Below are 18,862 nucleotides of genomic sequence, written 5' to 3'. Positions count from 1 at the left end.
CTATTGAAGTATCTCCAAAGCGTTTTACGAACACCACCATTAAGAGTTTGGGAGATGGGAGGATCTCTCTTTTCCGCTTTACTTGGAAAGGGAAAAAAAGGCAGTTTGGAATTTATTTGGAGGATGAGGAGGTTCCAGGTCCTTGAAGATTTTCTGATTATTTGCAGCAGCAAATCTTTGGGCCTGTTCTGACGTGGGCTCTACCAGTCACTGTGCTAGGGGGAAAAATGAAGGTTCTTTTTAGGTGTGGTTCTTCCTTGCATCCACCCCTGGGAGCTCTGGGCAACGTGCTCATGTCCAACACGGCTGCACGTGGGTGAGGAACAAGGCAGAAAGGTTTCTTTTTGGTTTTTTTTGAGGGATTGCCTGCTGTTCTGTCTCCTGTCATTTTTCTTGCTCAGTTGTCCCCTGATTGCCTAAAAAAATTCCAGTTTTGTGGTTCTGAGATGAACGTGCCAGACTGTTTCAAGGGAACAAATATCTCTGTAACAATATCCGGGAGCTAATAAAAGTGTCCTCCTCTTTCCTTTCAATAAGAAATGAAATTTAGAAGACTAAACATGACTTAGAAATTCAGTCGCGCTCAGGTTCTTCGCTTCCCATTGTGCAAAGCTCTAACCAATGGCTTAGTGGTTGGTTACTGCTTTTGGAAGATGTGGTTGTAGCTCAGATAGTAGCACATGAATGCATATGCCTACCCTGTCTTGTAAAAATACATGTAAATCCTGGATCGGTAAAGAAAATTCACAAGAAAAGGCAAATCTGATGAGCTGGAAATCAGTTGTAGGCTTAGACGTTACTTAGAGCCGCACTGAAAACTCATGGTCCAGGGAGCGTTTTGAAAGAGATACGTGTGCTGGCAATGCTTCCCCCCCCCCCCCCCCCCCCCCCCCTCTTTCCCCATTTGATCCGTGCCCCAGTCCTGGAATTGATGACACGCTTCTGCCCCACGCAAACTGTTGTTGTCGAAGATGTTCCTATAAATATCCTGACGGCCGTGTTGTCCTCCTCTACCACCCTGACCAGTCCCGTGGAGTTCCTCAGCCCCGTGGACCTGTGTCAGATGGGTGCTGTGGTGAGGAATGCTTCCCAGGGACTTCTGAGGCTGTGAAGTCCCCAAAGGAGAGCAGTGGCCAAGTCAGCCATGAGCTGAAGCACAGCTGAACCTGCTTCACCGGCTGCTCCACCGCATGTGGTCCGGACACTTCCCTCTCGCTCTGTTGTAGCTGCTGGTCAGCAAACTCAGTTGGGTTTTTGCTAGCATAAAATTTCACTGATGCTGGAGGAAAGCAATAATGGTTGGTTGTGTAGACTTCTGATGACTCTTTTCTTAATCTAATGTGTTCCTCGTGACACAAAGTCATGTTTTGTTTCCTAACCTTATCCCTCATGGAGATACCTCCCTACTCTTAGCTTGGTTCGAGGCGGTACCAGTGCCTCACTTCAGCACTTTGAGGGGGTCACGTTCACACCTTATGAAAAGCAGGTGCAACCCCATTAACTCCAGATGGAGGCATAACAGTTGAAACTCTATCGAATTTTGTCCTTCAGCTTCCCTTACCAACCTCATATTGGGGGCTAGATGAAAATATCCTCTAAAAAAATTTTTTTTCCTCCTTTTTATCAATAGCAGGTGGAGTTAGTGACCTGTGAAAGAGTGATGGGTCAATTAAGCTGCATGTTGCCGAGGTATGAACAACGATGCCACACATGTGCCAGTTGTTGGGAACTAAGGGAAGACCTCCCAGCTCAATTGAGAGGTGCTTTTTTCCTTTTAAAAGGTATATAAATTAAAATTGGAAAGGGCTGGAGGGAAGGTGTGAGATTTTTCTTGTGTTTTTTTTCAGTTATGTTTTTTATCCTTAATAGATTTATAATATGCAGGTCCCTTTATTTGTTTCTATAAAATTAACTAGTAAATTTAAAATGGAAAAAAGCTAGTAATAGGAACCAGGCCATCTTTGCCAACACTGAAATGCTGCTATATTTATGAAGGGTAGACAAGGGCATTTTTCCTTCTGCCAGGTTTTATGCCGGAGTGCCACATGTTGGAAGGTTATAAAACTTTTACTAACGAGAAGTTGGAGGAATGCTAACTTACTAATTGCCCTTTTTTTGTACAAGCTGCTGTTTATTTTGGTCTTTTAAAAATGTGATTGTAATTTTGAAGTCTGCAAGTTTTAAAGGTAGGCGAGCAGGGCCTGGCAGTGTGGGAAGGATGCCTGCCCTGGTGGCCAGAAGAAGGGCTGCCGAGCTGGTAGGTAGCAGCGCTGGCTCTCGCTCTGCTGATTCTGACACCCTGGAATAACTCCTCAGCATTTCAATCCTGCAGATCCAGGCTCAGTCAATGGGATTTTTGTCACTTTTATTTTTTTAAATTTTTTTCAAATTTTTTTTGGTGCGAGGTTTTCTTTACCACGTCCATAAAATAGCGACAGCGTGTTCCTGCTGGGAGACCCCTCGGTGTCTTTGGATGAAACCTTCTCCTAAATGCCAAGTTATTACTGGCAGTGTGTGTTACGTTAGATATAATTCGTCTTAATTTTTTCTTGAAAACAGGTTGTTAGGAAAGCGTGATTAAATTAAATGGATTAGTTGACTATAATGGTTGAAGAGGCATTAAAGTGCAGAAGAGCTTTGTGGAAGCTTATGGGAGTTGCTTGGTGCTTGAGGGATTAAAGCTTGTTTGTGCAGAGATGGTAGTTTCCTATTCCAGATAATTTAAATGTGTGCTTCCCTCCCACTCGTCTTTTTTCTCATTGTCATTTTTTTTTTGCTATTACTTCCATGCTGTTGGAAGTGTGGCAATGGTGAAATGGTTTGAAATTTCAGTCTTTAAATCTAAGCCATCGTAAAGTGCTTTATGAGGATAAGAAATGACGCCCTGGAAACTAGGCGTTTTCTTTTTCTTGAATATTCTTCAAAAATGTATTTGAGGGGGGAGAAACAGAATTAGGACTTTGAAAAAATGCCTCCAGGTTGGGCTCCTCTCTTGTGTACCACATGTTGCTCTGAAGGAAGTTTGTCACCAAAGAGTACTGCTGATTTATAAACCCAATGATGACTTCAATGAATTCAGCTGAAATTCAACAGAAAATCCTTTTCCAACCCTGTGTCTGCAGACAAGATGGGCTAATGTCATCCATCACATCTTTGGCAGGTACTTTGGCCAAAAATTTCAATCCAGAATAGTGGATTATTCTAATCCTTATTAAGGTACCCTTAATAAAACCAACCTGTTGGGAAAGGACGTAACACTTGTGAGTGCCGTTAATGTCGATCGAGGATATTAACACCCCAGCTCCCATTTAGGATCCTTGTGTTAGGGAATTTAGAGGGACAACTAAGCATGCAGCTTTGAAGATGTCCAGATGCAAAAACCCACTCCTGGCCTTAGAAAAGCAATATGGCTGTGTTATAATGATTGCACACGAAGTGAGATTACAGGTTTCCAAGCTAGGAATGTATTTTGTTACGGCAAATTTCTGTATCAACGTCCAGGTGATCGCTTCTGGGCAGCTGTGGTCCTACCTTGGCTCCTCTCTTCCTCCACGGTGTACTGGTAGTGAGTAATTGCAATGTAAAGGCAGAGCGTGCAATATTAAAACATTTATTCTCTGAAATATGCATTTAATTTGTGTAAATGCTTTATGCGAGATCACGCTTTCTGAATTCATAAGCGGAGTTAATGAAATAATACATGATGGCAACAAAAGATGCATATTCGGATCTAGTGAATGGCAGTGCTGAGCTTTTCCACCTCTTGTTTTTCAGTTGGGATGTTGGGGACCAGAGTGTTTTGACAGAGAGGAACAGCCTTTAAATAACCAAAAAACCATTGTGCCACAAGGGATGTTACTGAGTCCTGTCAGTCTGGAAGAGCTGATGGCTCTGGCGAATGGAATGGCTGCGTATGTTGTCTCTTATGAAACGAGGAGCAGAAAGCCAGCTCTAACAGCCTCCCATCTTCCAGCTGCGGCTGGCTTCTTGTTTAAGATGGAAAGATTAATGGCCTTGAGGTCAAAGACTCATTTGCAGGATTTTTTTTTTTTTGAATGGTTGGGCCAAACATTATGTATATTGTTAGCGAATTGGTAGGGTCATGCTGCAACATTGGTGCCGTTGTCCTGGCCAGTGACTTGCAAAATTATATCGAACTGTAAAATAGATGGGCTTCAGCCTCGTGTCTGATTAAATCTTATTTATGCCTGACACTCGTCTCTCTCAGCACTGAAGAAAACTGTACCTATAGGGGTGAGATCCTGGCTCCAACAACAGAGTTTTCTTTGAGTTTAATGGGGCCAGGGTTGTCACGGTGTGGGTTGAGCTCAAGTAGGCGTTGGTCAAGTTGAAGGTGGGATCCTCTTGAGTGGTTGAACAGTAGGTGGGTTGTGGGGGAGAGGGCAATGAGGTAAAGAAGAAGAAAGTACGAGGATGTGTAACACTCTCAGGTCTTTATTTCTGGCTGAAAAGTTCTCTGCAGTTTCCCCATTAGCCTTTAGAGGGCAGATCATGTCCAGTAAATAGCAGATTTAGGGACTTGCCCGATTTTTCTGGTTGTGAATTCTGAAAGTTTGGAGACTCTGAGTATAGATTTTTTTAATGCATAATTTTAATTAATTCAGCAATCACTTCTGGTGCTTTAAAGGATGAATGTTATGTCAACTTATAGAAGCAAAACGAGATCAAGTTTTGATTTATCTATGCGTATTTACAGTCTTTCTGGTTTCAATGCTAAAAATTGTAATACAAGCAAAATATTACTTATCGATGTGGGGAGAAAAATCTTGGGAATGTACTGTGGTAGAGAAGAATTATGTAATATGTTGACTAAATTCATTTTTATGTTAAAAAAGACCACAAAAAATCGTTTGAGTTGGGAGAATGGGTTTTAGAGAGTAATACTGTGTGATGAATGTGTAATTCCATTCTTCTCTCCTGTAATCTCTTTTTTTAAATTCCCAAGCCTTGTGCCCAGCAGCCTTATCCTTGGTGAACAACTGCTTAGAAAAAACCTGTTTATCGACAGAATATTCCAGTGTCAGAGGAATCTGTGTGAAACTAAGGAAGCCAAATGAAATTTAAGCTCTTCTATAAAGTCATTTTCAGTGAAACTTTTCATATGGGGATTAAATACCCCTTATAGTCAACATGCTTGGAGAAGCAGTGGCTATTTAATTCTCTGATTAATTAAAACCAGAAATAACAAAATAATGTTCTGCTTTCTTCTCCTACTACCCTAAAGCTCATAGATCACGGAGAAGATGATTATTCTTGAAAAAGCCATTTAGTTCTTAACAAGAAAAGCTAGTCTTTGTGGCTCAGCCCTTTTGGCATCTGCTTTGTGGGTTTCTCATCAAAAAAACCATAGGGGTTATTCCTAAACAAAATGAAATATTCTTTGTTCCAAGAATGATTTCTCTCCCTTTTTAATTTTTTTTAATATTTTTTTTTTTTTAATTCTTCTGAAGGTGGAGGTACTGCTGCTGTCTGTGTTCCCCAAGAGATATGAACTAGATAGTAGGGGTTTCTTTAGAGTTTAGGATTCAGTCTTTCACTGCTGTGATCCTTGCCCTGTCTTGCTCCTTAACTCTTTGGTACGTTGGTACATAGCTCTGAAGTTGTCCTTGTAACACTGCCCGCTCTGAAGTGGACAGCAGTTTGGGTGAGCACCTTTAGCCTACCGCTGGAGAGACATTTCTCTATCATAGAGAACAGGATAGTACGGCTCTCAAGATGTCTTCTAGTCCAGCAGATTCTTCCTAAATATGATTGACGTTACAGAGCCTGTCTCTATCATGCAGCCATTGAACATGCTCTTAGGTCTCCATTGATGGAGCGTGTCCCGTTAGGCTGGCAATTGCGTTCCTGTGCTGTCCTTACCGCTCCTGGCCCGTCTAACTCAGGTCTCATCTTGGTGTGACCCGTTGCATTGTCAGGGCATGGAGTTCAGCGCCTGTAAGAGTCTGTGAAAGTGCCTTTGAGTGCATCTCAGAACGGATGAGTCATCGGTGCCGATGTCTTGGATGACGTTACTTTGAGCTGTTGCCGAGAGCGTATTAGTACAGATTCTGTCTCATGGAAGAAGGTTGGAAGAGAAGATCCACGCCCTTGCTTGAATTGGTGGAAGGCTGCCCACTGCTTTGATGCAGTTGAGGACCAGCTGTGGAGCCTGTTATCTCAGATTATCGTGAGTATGGTCGGAGATAGTTTCTGACTGCAGATCTGGACAGCGAGTTAGGTCCTAAGGGTGTCTGCTGTGCAGATCTCCCCAGATCTGATTTAAAAGACTTACAACCTGCCTTGCAGAAAAGCCAAAAAAATGTTTTGTCCAGGACTCACCACTCGAGGCTTTATCCTTGTTTTTAGATGAGTCTCTGTGTGTTCCAGGGTAATTGGGACCATCTAAGATAGGTGCTTTGAACATTGCCGGTTTCTCAGAATCTTGAAAAACCCCAAACCAGACCGATAAATGGAAACAAAAGCAGAATCTTGAAAGGAAACTTATCTCCAAAATGCTTGACAAGGCCCAGAGAGAGGGTGTGTGAAACAGCAGTTTGGGAACTCCCACAGAGAACGGAATATAAGGGTTTGATCTGAGGCCAGGCACTGAGGGTTAACGCTCTTTTCACCGTATAAATTTTTGAGGGTCAATGTGGTCAAGGTAAATAAGTGTGGAGTAGAGACCCAAGCACCGATGAGCTATAATCCTTGTGTTATATCCTGGCTGAGTGAGCAACCCTTCCTCTGTTGCAATTCTTGACATGTAAAATGGGGATATTAGGCAGCGTGTTCCTTAGTATACCAGTAGCTTTAAATGGCCTGAACCCCTTAGACAGTGGGAAGGAAAAATGAGAGTAAAACCATTGAGAAATGTTGGAAACGGCTTATGCAAACCTTTTCATTTGCCTTACTGTGGTTTATGATTGTGCGTGAGGGCCCTGTAGCGTGTCAGACCTCGGGCAGTGGTATCTCCAAGCTGAAGCAGCAGTCGTAAGCACGCTCTAATTGTTTTTCCAGAATAACCCACGGATCAAACCCTGAAAAGCTTCACCATCCAACACACCGTCAACCTTTTGTGAGATCTAATCCACGACTTCTTTTTACCCTAAATTGCCGTGGATGTGATAGTTACAACTTCCTTGGGCAAGGTCAGAGGTGTAGGATAACAACTGGAGAGTTGCCCAAGTCGATTTAAAGAGAGGTGAGGGTTGGTGTGCCGTCACTCGCTGCTGCAGCTGCCTGCAGGCTTCGGTTATGGAGCTGGGAATGTTCCCATGTTGGGGGTGATGGCGCTGGGGGCTGGAGACCTCTTTGAGTTGAGTGCTTTCAGATGGAGGAGGCCATTGCCTCGGTGCGATGTTGGCTGCTCGCTGCAAGCTCCAGTGCTTCGCTGTGGTTATCTTTAATGGAAGCACCAAGCCCAAGCAAGCGTGGGGCATAGCGTGTCCTTAAGCCAAAGCCCGAGAGTGTCCCTTTAGTTCTTCCCTCCCTTCTCCATCTGCATCTCCTTTTCTTCTGACGTTGGTCTCTGGGAAAGCAAGCCTTTTGTCTAGATTTTTCCTTTTTAATAGTTTCAGCGAAAAAAAACCCATTACCTCTGTCATGCCCTGATTGTCAGAGAGCGTGTTGAAACAAACTCGTGCTTAGAAAATAATTACTAGTCCCCGGTGCATGAGAGAGCACTTAAAGCTGAGGCTTGGTCCTGCACGGTTGTGTGCACGTGAGTCATTCTGGGACGGGGAGGGTGAGAGTTGGACCCTCTCACCTGTGACCGGTTTTGGTTGCGATTACCTTGCTGCTCCCTCTCTTGCTTGGTGGGGTTTGGTTCGGTTGCAATTAGGCTAATGAGAGGTTAAACCAAAGTGTGGGAGTTTCCACTTGTGCTTTGAGTCATAATTAAGTCTCGTCAGGGAGAGAGATGCCTCTTCAATGTTATATGAAAAGGCAGCATTCAAAAAACCCCAACATCAGAGCGTGGTTTATAGTATTGCATATAGCAGGGGATTTCGTATGAAGGCGCTCAGCATTTAAAAAGGAATTTTAAATTGTTGGTAAAAGTTATTCAAAGACTGTGCATCCAGTTGCTTAACGGCGAGCAGTAAACTATTTATCTCAGCCCGGCTCGCGAAGTGCTTGGGACTGATTAAACAAAGACCCGAGCTGCGGAGTTGTCAGGGCCACAGTCTTTAATGTGTTTGAAATACTTTGTAGAACAGCCGTCCTCCTACTGCTTTTAGTCCGCTTATCTAATTTTCAGCTTCTCCACTCCATGTAAATGTGATAAATAAACTTTGTAATCGCATAACTGAGCTACTTTTGATGCCTGCCTGCAGATATCTTGTTCTTGAGGCTAGATCACACAGAAGTGTAAATCAACACTTTGCTCAATAAAGGACTTCTTAAAAAATGGCTTTTGGTCTTTTATTGTACAGCTGACCTGGAGGACTTGGTTGCCGAAGTCTTTTTATCAATGCTAATGTGATAAACTTCTTTTTACAGCTCCTAGGAAAGGGGAGTCTTGATCATTCCTTTCTCCAAGTACTGTACTGCAGGAGCTTCCCCAAAGGACAGTTGAGGTTTAATAGGTTTTGTATAAAATGCTGAATTAACCAAGTTACTCTTGACAATGAACTCTGAGGATATAAATAACGCTGACCTTGTCTTGCGGGTAAGGAAAAGGAGCAGGAGTATGGGGACAAGGATAAATCACTGGGTGAAAGCAAAAGCAAAGGGAAAATTGCGTGTTCCCCGTTGCACCCTTGATGCCAAAAATTTATATTTCAGCAAAATTGATATTTGGGAATATCAGCATCATGAGCTGGATTTAGCAGCGGGTGGGCTGAGGTGGAAGAGTCATCTTTAGGGAAGGGGGAGTGGGAGGTTGAAGCAAAGTCTGTGCAGGGTGTTGGGCAGAGCAAGCTTGTTGAATGCTGCATTTGTAAACTTAATTTTTTTAATGACTAGGAATCGAGTTAAAAAAAAAAAAAATCACGTTCTTGGTCCTCATTTCCTGTGCTGATGGTGAACTTTGTCAGACAAACCTCCGACAAATTGTTTTCTCTGATAACCGGTTAACACCGAGAAGGCAGACAGACAAAAACTCTTATCATCTTGACAAGCGATGGGCTTTTTGTTAAAACTCAAACCAGAAGCTGTGTCAGTGTGTTGAGTTTACACCTTGCAATAATAATCCGTGCTTTTATCTGATCAGAGGGGGATTTTATAACTTTCAAATGGGTCTTTGGCGGGGAGCCAGCCCTACTGTCATTTTTTATTAACTTTCTTTTTTTCTTCCCCTGTAGCCAGTCTGCTTTTTTTGTTATATTGTTTAAGGAATATGTATCCCATTCCTAGGGATACTGGGAAACAATATTTTAAAGTTCTGTGTCTCAGCCCATTAGAGGGGTCTATAAAACAATCGCAGCAGCAAATGTGCAGTAACTAATCAAAACCACTGAAGCTAACCACAGGGGTACTTCAATCCCGTGTAAATAATAAAACCTCTTTTTTTTGCTGTGCCTTATCTACTGTCTCATCAGGAAAGAGCTAATTAGATTCTTTTAAAAAGTAAATATTGTCAGTTCATTGGTGGGTGGAGGTGACTGGAGGTAAGACACGCTCACGCATTGGCAAACCAATGCAGAAAACAAGGCGAAGTTATAAAAACCCTATAAAAAGCTATTTGAGTTTTAAAGGAGCTCGTTCCCCGTGTAGGTGGTATAACAACTTTCTGTTACGGTGGGTATGGCTTCTGTAGGCAGAGCCTGGAGGAGTCCGTGACCTGCTCTGCTACTCCATTCCCCAGCTTAGCTACGCAGGTTGGGGCTGCAGGTTTGGGGCCGTGTTCCCTTGATCACAAGCAGTCAAGTTACTCTAAAAAATTCAGCTATGAAAAATTCAACTACTACTTGTCACTACTGTTTTAAGCCAATACATTTAATTCCTCAGGCAGAACGTTGAGTCTGTGCGCTTGGTCGGTTGGGTTGGCTCGGTTGAGTTGCAATGGGTGGTGAAGGTGGAGTCGCTGCTCCAAAGCTTCTGGCAGCCATTTCAGGATGGACTCGTATTGACGACTCGTATTTAGGACTCTCGTATGACAGGCTTGAAGGGAAAACCCCCAAAGCCACGTCCTGCAAGGTGGAGCACTTGGCGGAGTGGCGTACGCATAACCTAAAAGAAGCGGATGGCTGGGGAGAGAAAACATGTAGGTAGAAGTGCTTTTTTCCCTTGTTCCTTTGATTCGCTGTTTCTCAAGGAACAACAGCAAAAGGGATCGATTCTGCTGGTTGCATTCAGCCAACAAAACCTCCCAACTTCTCAACTGTAGAGATGAAGGTCTCCTAGACCACCCGATGGCCAACCTCGGTCCAGTTACCACAGCAAACGTAGGTCACTGACCTAAACTTGAACCTGGAGGTGGAAAGCCTTTGCTTTTTACATCAACCAGCCTGGAAATAGCATTGCTGTCAGGGGGACGGGGATTTCTGCCGTGTCAGAGCGGCGTAGGGTGTTCCTGCGCTGCAAGGAGGCTGCCAGACCGCTGTGCTAATCACGTGGATGAAGAAAGTAGCTGTGCTTGGAGAGAGTTTCAGCTACGTGAACCAAACGCTTTGTGTGTTAGTGCTAAATGTAACGTTAGCTACGAACAGACATTTGGTTTTTTACCTTTTTTTTTTTTATTGTCACATTAAGCAGAGAGTCAAGAGATTGATAGTCTTGTATAATAGAGGCAATTTTACAGAATAATACAAAAATGCACTTGCTTTCATGTAAACCACACCAAAAGGTAAGGGGATTTTTTATTTGATTTTTGTCCCTTGAGGGCTTTTCGCCTCCCCCGTAGCCCCAGGTCCCCCCGTTTTCAGAGGGCACGCTGGAGTGTCGCCTGTGCTTTGATGTGGTTTCTAAAGTGTGCCTCTTCATTGGGCTCCCTACAGATGCCTTTATGTGAAACAGAACATTAAAATCCAAATGTGCCTGCTCTGCAGGTCATTTTTCATCCTTTATGTGCGACGTCAAATATATTGCAGAGTTGTTCGGCTGCACCCCCAGCCCGGGAAGGTGCGGGTAACGAGATGGGGGTAGGAGCGGGGAGTTCCTTGGCGGTTAAGCCCAAATTTCTCCTTAGTTGCTTCCTCTGGGCCTCTCCCCAGCTCTCTCTTTCTCTCAAGGTGAAACTGAAACCTCGGTGACTTCACCCAAGCCTGCCGAAGTTAAAGAAAATTTGATATTTCTCACTTATAGGTCACTTCAGTCCAGATTGTTTCCTGCCAAGAGTGGGGGTGGGGGAAATGCCCTCCTGTTAATGGAAAAGCAATTACTATTTTTTCTGGCGTGTACATTGTGTCGTTCCAGCGTAACACCTAGGTTATGGGCTCCGCTTGTATCGCGCCGACTCCTCGGGCTCCCAGCCGGCCGTTGAGGGGCTGTGCCCATCGTACGACGGAGCGGCGGCTGTGCGAGATGGGGTGACGCGCTGTGATGTGCACCAGCGTGCTGGAAGGGAATAAACATCGACGGGGTTACTTTGGGGCCATTTGTTGGTCTTTAAGGTAGAAATCCCCGGAAAATCTCTTCTACTTTAGAACTTTTATTTCCCCCTGTCAAAAATTCCTAAAGGTAAAAATTGCTCTTGGCAGGCTGCAAAGCTTTTGTGCCATCGGGAGCATCTCTCTGGCTGCTTTTTATGGATCTCTGGGAGGTGGCACATACTTTTTCTTTCCCTTTTTTTTCTTTTTGCCAGTAGGTCTCTGCACTTTAATTGAGGTCAACATTTTTCTCTTGATAAACTTCAGTTTATTTGCATTTAAAGTATGCAAAATGCAGAAAGTGGCGTTTGAATTTGGATCTTGAACTCATTGGCCTAGAGCGATGGCTTTTTCTGGAAGGACAGACTTTCTTGACTTTGGGGTTTTGATTCAGCTCTTATCAATATTTGACTTGGATCTTATCAATATTGACATCTGGTTAATAGTTGTTATGTACTATTGTACTCCTCTTGTGAGCTTAGCCGAAGCTGAAGGATGACATTAATACCTCTTGTTTGAAAAGAGATGGGGGAGCAAGGTTATGTGTCTTCTGAGGCCATGTCCACAAGGTCCTCTGCTGAGACTAATTCCATGTTCTGCCTAAAATACTGGATGTTACATGCTTAGGGCTTCAACAGTGAAGTTCAGAGCTGGCGGCAGCATCCTTCAGCTTGTTAGCCCAGATTTTTCCTCTCCCATGACCACTTTTTCTGCTGTGATCTTGCTACGCCCTGTTTAATGATCCGTTTCAAGCACAGTGTTTTATCCAAAACTTTGCATTTTCCCATTCTTTGATTTCTTCCCTTTCTAGAGGAAAAAAGATTACATAAATTTGAGAGATTTTAATGAGTACACTGGGCTTGCTTTTGGTGTAATTTACAGTGGATTCAGTGTTATAACTTCATTACGCTTCAGTTGAGTAACTTATGTCATAAATGGGCGTATCTGAGAGCGGAATCGAGCCTCGAATCTCTTTGTTGTGTGGGCTTCAGAAGGACCAAATGCTCACTCCCCTTTTTGAAGTCCTAATTCTCTTTATATGATGTTGCAATGTCTTTCTATAGAGTTGTGCCTCTGAAGTTCGAGATTTCTAATGCAAAAAATACCACTTTTTCCCCAATTGCTTCAAGTATTGACGTTGCTAGCAAAATTTGTCTTCGCAGTGTCCACGCAGACCTTTTCCTGTGGCTTTGTTGTAAAAATCCCTATTGTTGAGACTCATCCCTTAAGACATCTCTTTAATAAGCTTGGTTGGTAGTCCCCTTGCTCCGCCGTTACTTCTCTTGCAGGAGCCACTTGTAGTAAACTTCACGGATACTGCTGCTTTCCAACCACTAGAGGTCAAGATTGTGCTATATATATCTTTAATTTAATTATCAATTGCCGTGTTTGGCAAGTAAGACGAAGCTGATTGTACATGCACAGTGTGAAGGGCACTTTGCCTTATGCAACGGTAGAGCCTGCTGGATTTTGCAAGGTTAGAATATCTGTGCCGTGCTTGGGTTTTAATATTCTTCAGATCTAGAAGCTACACAAGTGATCGGTCTCTGATGGGGTATTTCTTCCCAAGGAGGGATGCAAAAGGGAGTTGAGCTGAGAGAGGCTGTCAAAATAAAACTGGCTCATAAATTATTTTTGTGTGATATTGATACTTTTAAGTGTTTAAAAGGAAAGAATTTTGAAGGTTTGTGCTCTACATAGAGCTTTCTACTTTCTGCAGTTCAGGTAGCAAAAGTAGTTAGTGGCTTTTTTTTTTTAATAGGTTCCACTTGTATTAATTCTCCATTGTTTTCCTAGCACAGTTGGTTTCACTGACAACAGTATCTACAATACGATTTTAGTATTCCTTCTTCCTTCTAAAGCCAGGCTGTTGCGTTGGTGTGGGGCAGGGGATGGTCCCCTTTCGCCACCTCGTTTTTCTCCTGTTGTGGGGGAGCAATAAAATACACAGGCGCAGGTTTGATTCAGGCTGTACAGGTAGTTGCTAGAAATAGAGTTTATATTAATAACTGACATATATAGAAAACTCTGTTCTTTTTTTAAAAGAAACCTACCATCTAAAATAACACTTTCAGAAAGACATCTGGGTGATTTCCATACACCTTTCTTCTTCTATATAAAACATTTATAGAAAAATATGGGAGGGATCCTATAAATCTGTGTGTATATATATCCATATAAATTTCAGGTTTTCAGCGTGTTTAGTTTCTGGTTACACCAGAGCATAAGCCCACATGTGCAGAGCCGCTGCATCCGTTGGCTTGGCCTTTTCCCCCTTGGTTTGGCCATGATCTGGCACTTGTGGCGAGACCAGCGACTCCGTGCCGTTCCCCCTCCTTGCCCTTCCCCTTCAGTTTGAAGTTCTTGGTCAACTCTCTTGAACAATCGGGGCTAAAGCATTTTTCCTGTCAAATGCTGTGCTCGGTAACAATGAGGAAACCGAGTGAGTTTTTGCAGCAGAGCACATGCGGTGACCTCCGCTGCAAACAAAGTCCAAAGCCCCAGGACTAGGTGTCAGCCGGGGGTCGAGGGAGCTCCACCGAGTCCATCTGTTTTGCGCCCTGAATCGTGGTGCTTCTCCCAGCGAGCGAATTTTTGTTCAATACCTTTTACAGCTCATTCTGTACATCAGCAACGTACAATTAAGCTCTCCTGGGGTACCACAAAAAAGCTTTCAGGAACCTCTGGGGTCCAGATGTGGAATGTTTTGTGCTGACATGGGTTGAAAAGAGGAACAAATCCAACGGTTAAGTACGTCCTTTAATTTAGCCTGTGACAGTCACCACATGGCCTATGGGCTAATATTTCTGCATCTGTGCTGTAAATAGATCAATATGGCAGTATGATGGGTTTGGCATTTTGATTTGTGAAGAGTCAGAATATTGTTTGTATTGTTGCATAATCCCTGGAATGGTTTTGAAATGAATCTTCTGTTTCTTTGGAATATCTGGGTTAGGAAAAACATAACATTTCTAAGTTCCATTAAGTGTGTGTTTTATTTTGCCTCATTTGTCGTATTTCATGACTGATTGCATCTTTTGGCTGAAAAAAGAATAGAAATCAGAGGATGCTATCGTAAAACGAGAAATCTGCTTTTTTTTCTAGGCACAGCAGCAAAGAAACCTGGACAATATTGTATCACAGCATCCCAGGATAAGCGGGGGAAAGAAGTCCAAGAAAGAAGTCTGCGCAAGCTCAGATCTGGAGGTAAAAAACACTAGCCCCATGTCTGAGCAGGATTCGGGTATCCTGGATGTTGAAGATGAGGATGAGGATGAAGAGGTAACTGTATAACATCAAATCCAGGAGACTGGACGGTTTGGGGGTGATCAGTAGCGTCTCAATCGGTGTTTGCACCTCGCTCAGTCTTTCGTGTTGCCACGCAGCGTGTAGTAAAGATGCAGAACAGGCTGTAGAACACGGGGTGTGTTTCAGTATTGGGTTACTTTGCGCTGTTGTCCGTGTTCTCGTTAGCAGGCTCAGCAGAGGGGCCAAGTATTGCATGAGAACTGAACAGCCCCTGTCTTCTGTCCTCCCCTTCTTCAGTGCTTACTTGGGAAGGCAGTTTGGTATCCGTCCTTCATTTAAGGAGAGATAAATTGCTGCCTAGCGCATGAGATACGTGGCTTTTTCTGTGGGACGTGTGTCTTGGTGGCAGAGACATACTTTGCATTGATAAGGATTGCATTGGGACAGAATTATTTAAATGCCATTTTAATTCCTCAGTGTGCTCCCTTTCTGCTGCTGCTTCCTCAGACTGGCAGTCTGTTGTTTTTGTTAACTGCAAAGCATAACCTCGCTGACAGTGTTGGTTCTTCTTTCCTCCCTGCGCTAGAGGATAATGTGTGCAGTGGGACATCTTGGATTTATGGGGCTTAAAATGCAAGAGAGCCCCGTCCCTCTGTGTTTCTGGAAAAGGCAGCTTGGAGATTCCTACTCGGAGTGTCAATCACGAGGTGTTGAGCTTTTTGATGTGTTCTTCGTTTCTTGCGATGCAAGTCTTGCGTTGGACCTTTTGGCAAGTTTTATCTGCCACGCTGGATGATTTTTCTCTTATTGCTGTTACAGCAGGAGAATGATATTTTCAGCTACGACCTGTAACTGAATTGGGTAGTATTTGTCACCCTGAAGTCTACAACCAGCCAGAGAGGACGATTACGAACAAACTTTCTGAAGTTTAAAATAGAGCGGGTTGCTCCAGTGGTTCTGTGCTCATGTTCTGCCTTTTTCCCCGCAGTTCAACTCTCTCCTCTTCATCTCTGCTGCCCTTCCCAAGCAGACCGAGGAGATTTAACTTCACAGGGACTAAACTGTAGGGTATGACCCAGAGCCCTCACGCTGCACTGAAACCATCTGGGTGGGCCATTTACCCCTACATCAAAATGGAAATAGAGCAGAAGTGAAACAAAAGAAAAACAGAGTGGGAAGGGCACGTTTTTTGAAAGCAAACATTGATTTGAATAGATCTTTTTTTGGTATTTCCCTGTTAAAACCTAAAAATCTGGTCCTTTAGGAGTTGTTCTTCCATCTTGCTCTCAAAATCTCTCGCTTGCTGGGGAGCGGGTTCTCGCAAAACCGGGCGGCAGCGTGAAACGTGGCGGTACGTGTGGGATAGGCGAAGTTCGGGTCATGAGAATGAGAAATTAGGATTGAACTTCAATTGGAATTGACAGGTATGAGGAAAAAGTGTCAGGCAAACGTTAAGGAGGGAACAATTGAAGGCCCCTCATTCGTCTAGGGTGGTTGGGCTCCATCTCTGAAGTCGTTTGATGAACGGAATTAACTCATCTCGAGGCAGACGAAATCCCATCTCTGGCTGCGTGTGAAGCCAGGCTGGTAGGAAGCGAATAAACTTGGGGTGGGGGTGAGCGTGCAGCCGGTGGATGGGCAGCGGAGGCGGCGGCGGGAGGGACCGGGGCCGGGGGACCGGCAGGGGCCGGGGCCGGGGCCGGGGCGGCGGCGCTGTCCGTGGTGATGAACCGGAGCGCGGCGGGGCAGCACCGGCGGGAGCCTCGGGTCTGCTCGGCCTGGCCTCCTGGAGCCCTGCGGTCAAGGCCTCTCCTCCTCGTTTTGTCTTCGGGGGAAGGAGAGGGGTTGGGTTCCTGGTGAGTTTAAAAGCTCTTCGCCGTGTTCCTGCCTCCTGGGGGTCTTTTCCTTTTTGGAAAGAAAATGGTTGATTTATTAGTACAAATGGATCTCTCATCTGGAAATAAAGGCATTACGTTATTGGGCCTCTCGCTACAAGAAGGACATTGAGGGGCTGGAGTGTGCCCAAAGAAGGGCGACGAAGCTGGGGAAGGGTCTGGAGCACAAGGCTGATGGGGAGCGGCTGAGGGACCTGGGGTTGTTCAGCCTGGAGAGAAGGAGGCTGAGGGGAGACCTCATCGCTCTCTGCAACTGCCTGAAAGGAGGGTGTAGAGAGGTGGGGTTGGTCTCTTCTCCCAGGTAACAAGTGATGGGACAAGAGGAAATGGCCTCAAGTTGCGCCAGGGGAGGTTTAGACTGGATATTAGGAAAAGTTTCTTCACCCAAAGGGTTGTCCAGCATGGGAACAGGCTGCCCAGGGAAGTGGTGGAGTCCCCATCCCTGGAGGTATTTAAAAGATGTTTGGATGAGGTGGTTAGGGACATGGTGTAGTGGTGGACTTGGCAGTGCTAGATTAATGGTTGGACTTGATGATCTTAAGGGTCTTTTCCAGCCTGAAAGATTCTGTGATTCTAAATCTGAAGGAGTGTCATGTGTGTGTAGTGGGTTGACCCTGGCCAGCAGCTAAGCCCCCACCCAGTTGCTCACTCACCCCCTGCCCCCCAGAAGAATTGGGGAGACAATGTGAAGGGCAAAAGCAAGAAAACCCGTGGGTCGAGGTAAAGACAGATTAATAAGTAAAGGGAAGAACCCCCACCAAGCGATGCGAAGGCAATCACTCACCACCTCCCACCAGCAGACTGATGCCCAGCCAGTGTCCGAGCAATGGCTACTTTTGAAAAAAAAACTACACCCCCCCCCCACCCCCCCCCCCCCCCAGTTTTATTGCTGAGCATGGCGTTACATGGTGTGGAATATCTCTTTGGTCATTTCGGGTCAGCTGTCCCAGCGGTGTCCCCTCCCAGCCTCTTGCCCAGCCCCAGCCTACTCGCTGGGGGTCAAGGTGAGAAACAGAAGGTCCTGATGCTGTGTAAGCAATAGCTAAAACACTGGTGTGTTATCAACGCTGTTTTGGTCACACGTCTAAACCACAGCGCCATATGGGCTGCAATGAAGAAAAAGAAGAACATCCCAGCCCAAACCAATACAGTGTGTAAACTGTTAATGGGAGGTTCTTTGGTAAGGGTCCTCTAAAGTTACAGGCCAACTGCAAAATTGTTTTTCATGGTTGATGGATTCATTCCTAGCTTTTCATCTTCTGGTGTGACTCTTTCTCTTTCCGATTATGTGGTCTATGCAGGAATACTATTAATACAGAATTTGAGTCTCCAAAGTTCATCCTCATTGCTTAAAATTGTTACTATTAAGTGTCCTGAGTGCAAGTTAACTGCATCTCATTGCCTGCACAGCCCCCATGTTCTGGAGCAATGGAGGCGGCTTTCTGGGCTTAGAGGGACAGTACTGCAACAAGCGGGCACGTGTCGTTTGCTGTGCTCTGCCCCTCATGGAGATTGCTGAGGCTTATACTTCTCGAGGAAATACGGAATACCGCTAACAAGAAAACCTGGAGACAGAAAAGGTGGCCCCTTGTAGAATAAAATCAGCAGACAAGAAAAGAAATGATCATGAAGCATTCAAAGACTGCACTGGCAGCTCTTGCTCTTGACCTGTCACAGCCAGTAAAGCCAACCAGTAACTTCAGGTTTCTATTGAAAAGACAGCCAGTGAGGACTGGTGAATATGGAGAGAAGAATGAAAGGCACCTTGCACCCACTCCTACTCAGAATTGAAAACAGGATGGTCCTCGTGTTTCTGATTAAGTTTAGGCAGGAGAGCTCCTGATCCTGGTGCATAGGCTGGAAAAAGTGGGGTAAATATTTTTTTTTTTTCCCCCCCCTCTAGGAAATATCTGAGGCCCTTCAGCAGGCTGTGTTACGGAGTTTTCCACCTAGGCTGGATGAACTGTTCTAGAGAGCCCATGATTCCTCACCCATATAGAGCAATCCTTTCATCCCTGCAGCAAAATTTACAGGAAAAGCTTTGAAAGGGAAGAAAGAGCAGAAGGGTTTTGCTTATACTGTTGCACGTATTGTACTGTAGATCATTCTCTCCCTTGGAGTAGAAGAGAGCTCTGCCAGCTGCGTTCAAGAAGATGAAGATGAGATGTGGTTCTGCACTCCATTAGT

At 44.6% G+C, this 18,862-nt stretch overlaps 1 protein-coding gene across 4 annotated transcripts in view; it reads left to right on the top strand.

Moving 5' to 3' along the window:
* EXOC6B (exocyst complex component 6B) overlaps positions 1-18,862 on the top strand; it is a 318,042-nt gene that overhangs the window by 131,521 nt on the left and 167,659 nt on the right. For 2 of the 4 annotated variants that reach the window (XM_075499433.1, XM_075499435.1), the window contains one exon: positions 14,637-14,738. In XM_075499433.1, coding sequence (XP_075355548.1) covers positions 14,637-14,738 — 102 coding nt within the window. Of the gene's footprint in view, positions 1-14,636; positions 14,814-18,862 lie in introns of all 4 variants that reach the window. The other 2 variants (XM_075499431.1, XM_075499432.1) reach the window with 1 other exon arrangement.

The sequence above is a fragment of the Mycteria americana genome, chromosome 4, assembly GCF_035582795.1.
Source record: "Mycteria americana isolate JAX WOST 10 ecotype Jacksonville Zoo and Gardens chromosome 4, USCA_MyAme_1.0, whole genome shotgun sequence".
Classification (NCBI taxonomy): domain Eukaryota; kingdom Metazoa; phylum Chordata; class Aves; order Ciconiiformes; family Ciconiidae; genus Mycteria; species Mycteria americana.
The sequence above is the reverse complement of the archived record's forward strand: the minus strand, read 5'-3'. Positions and strand labels throughout refer to the sequence as shown.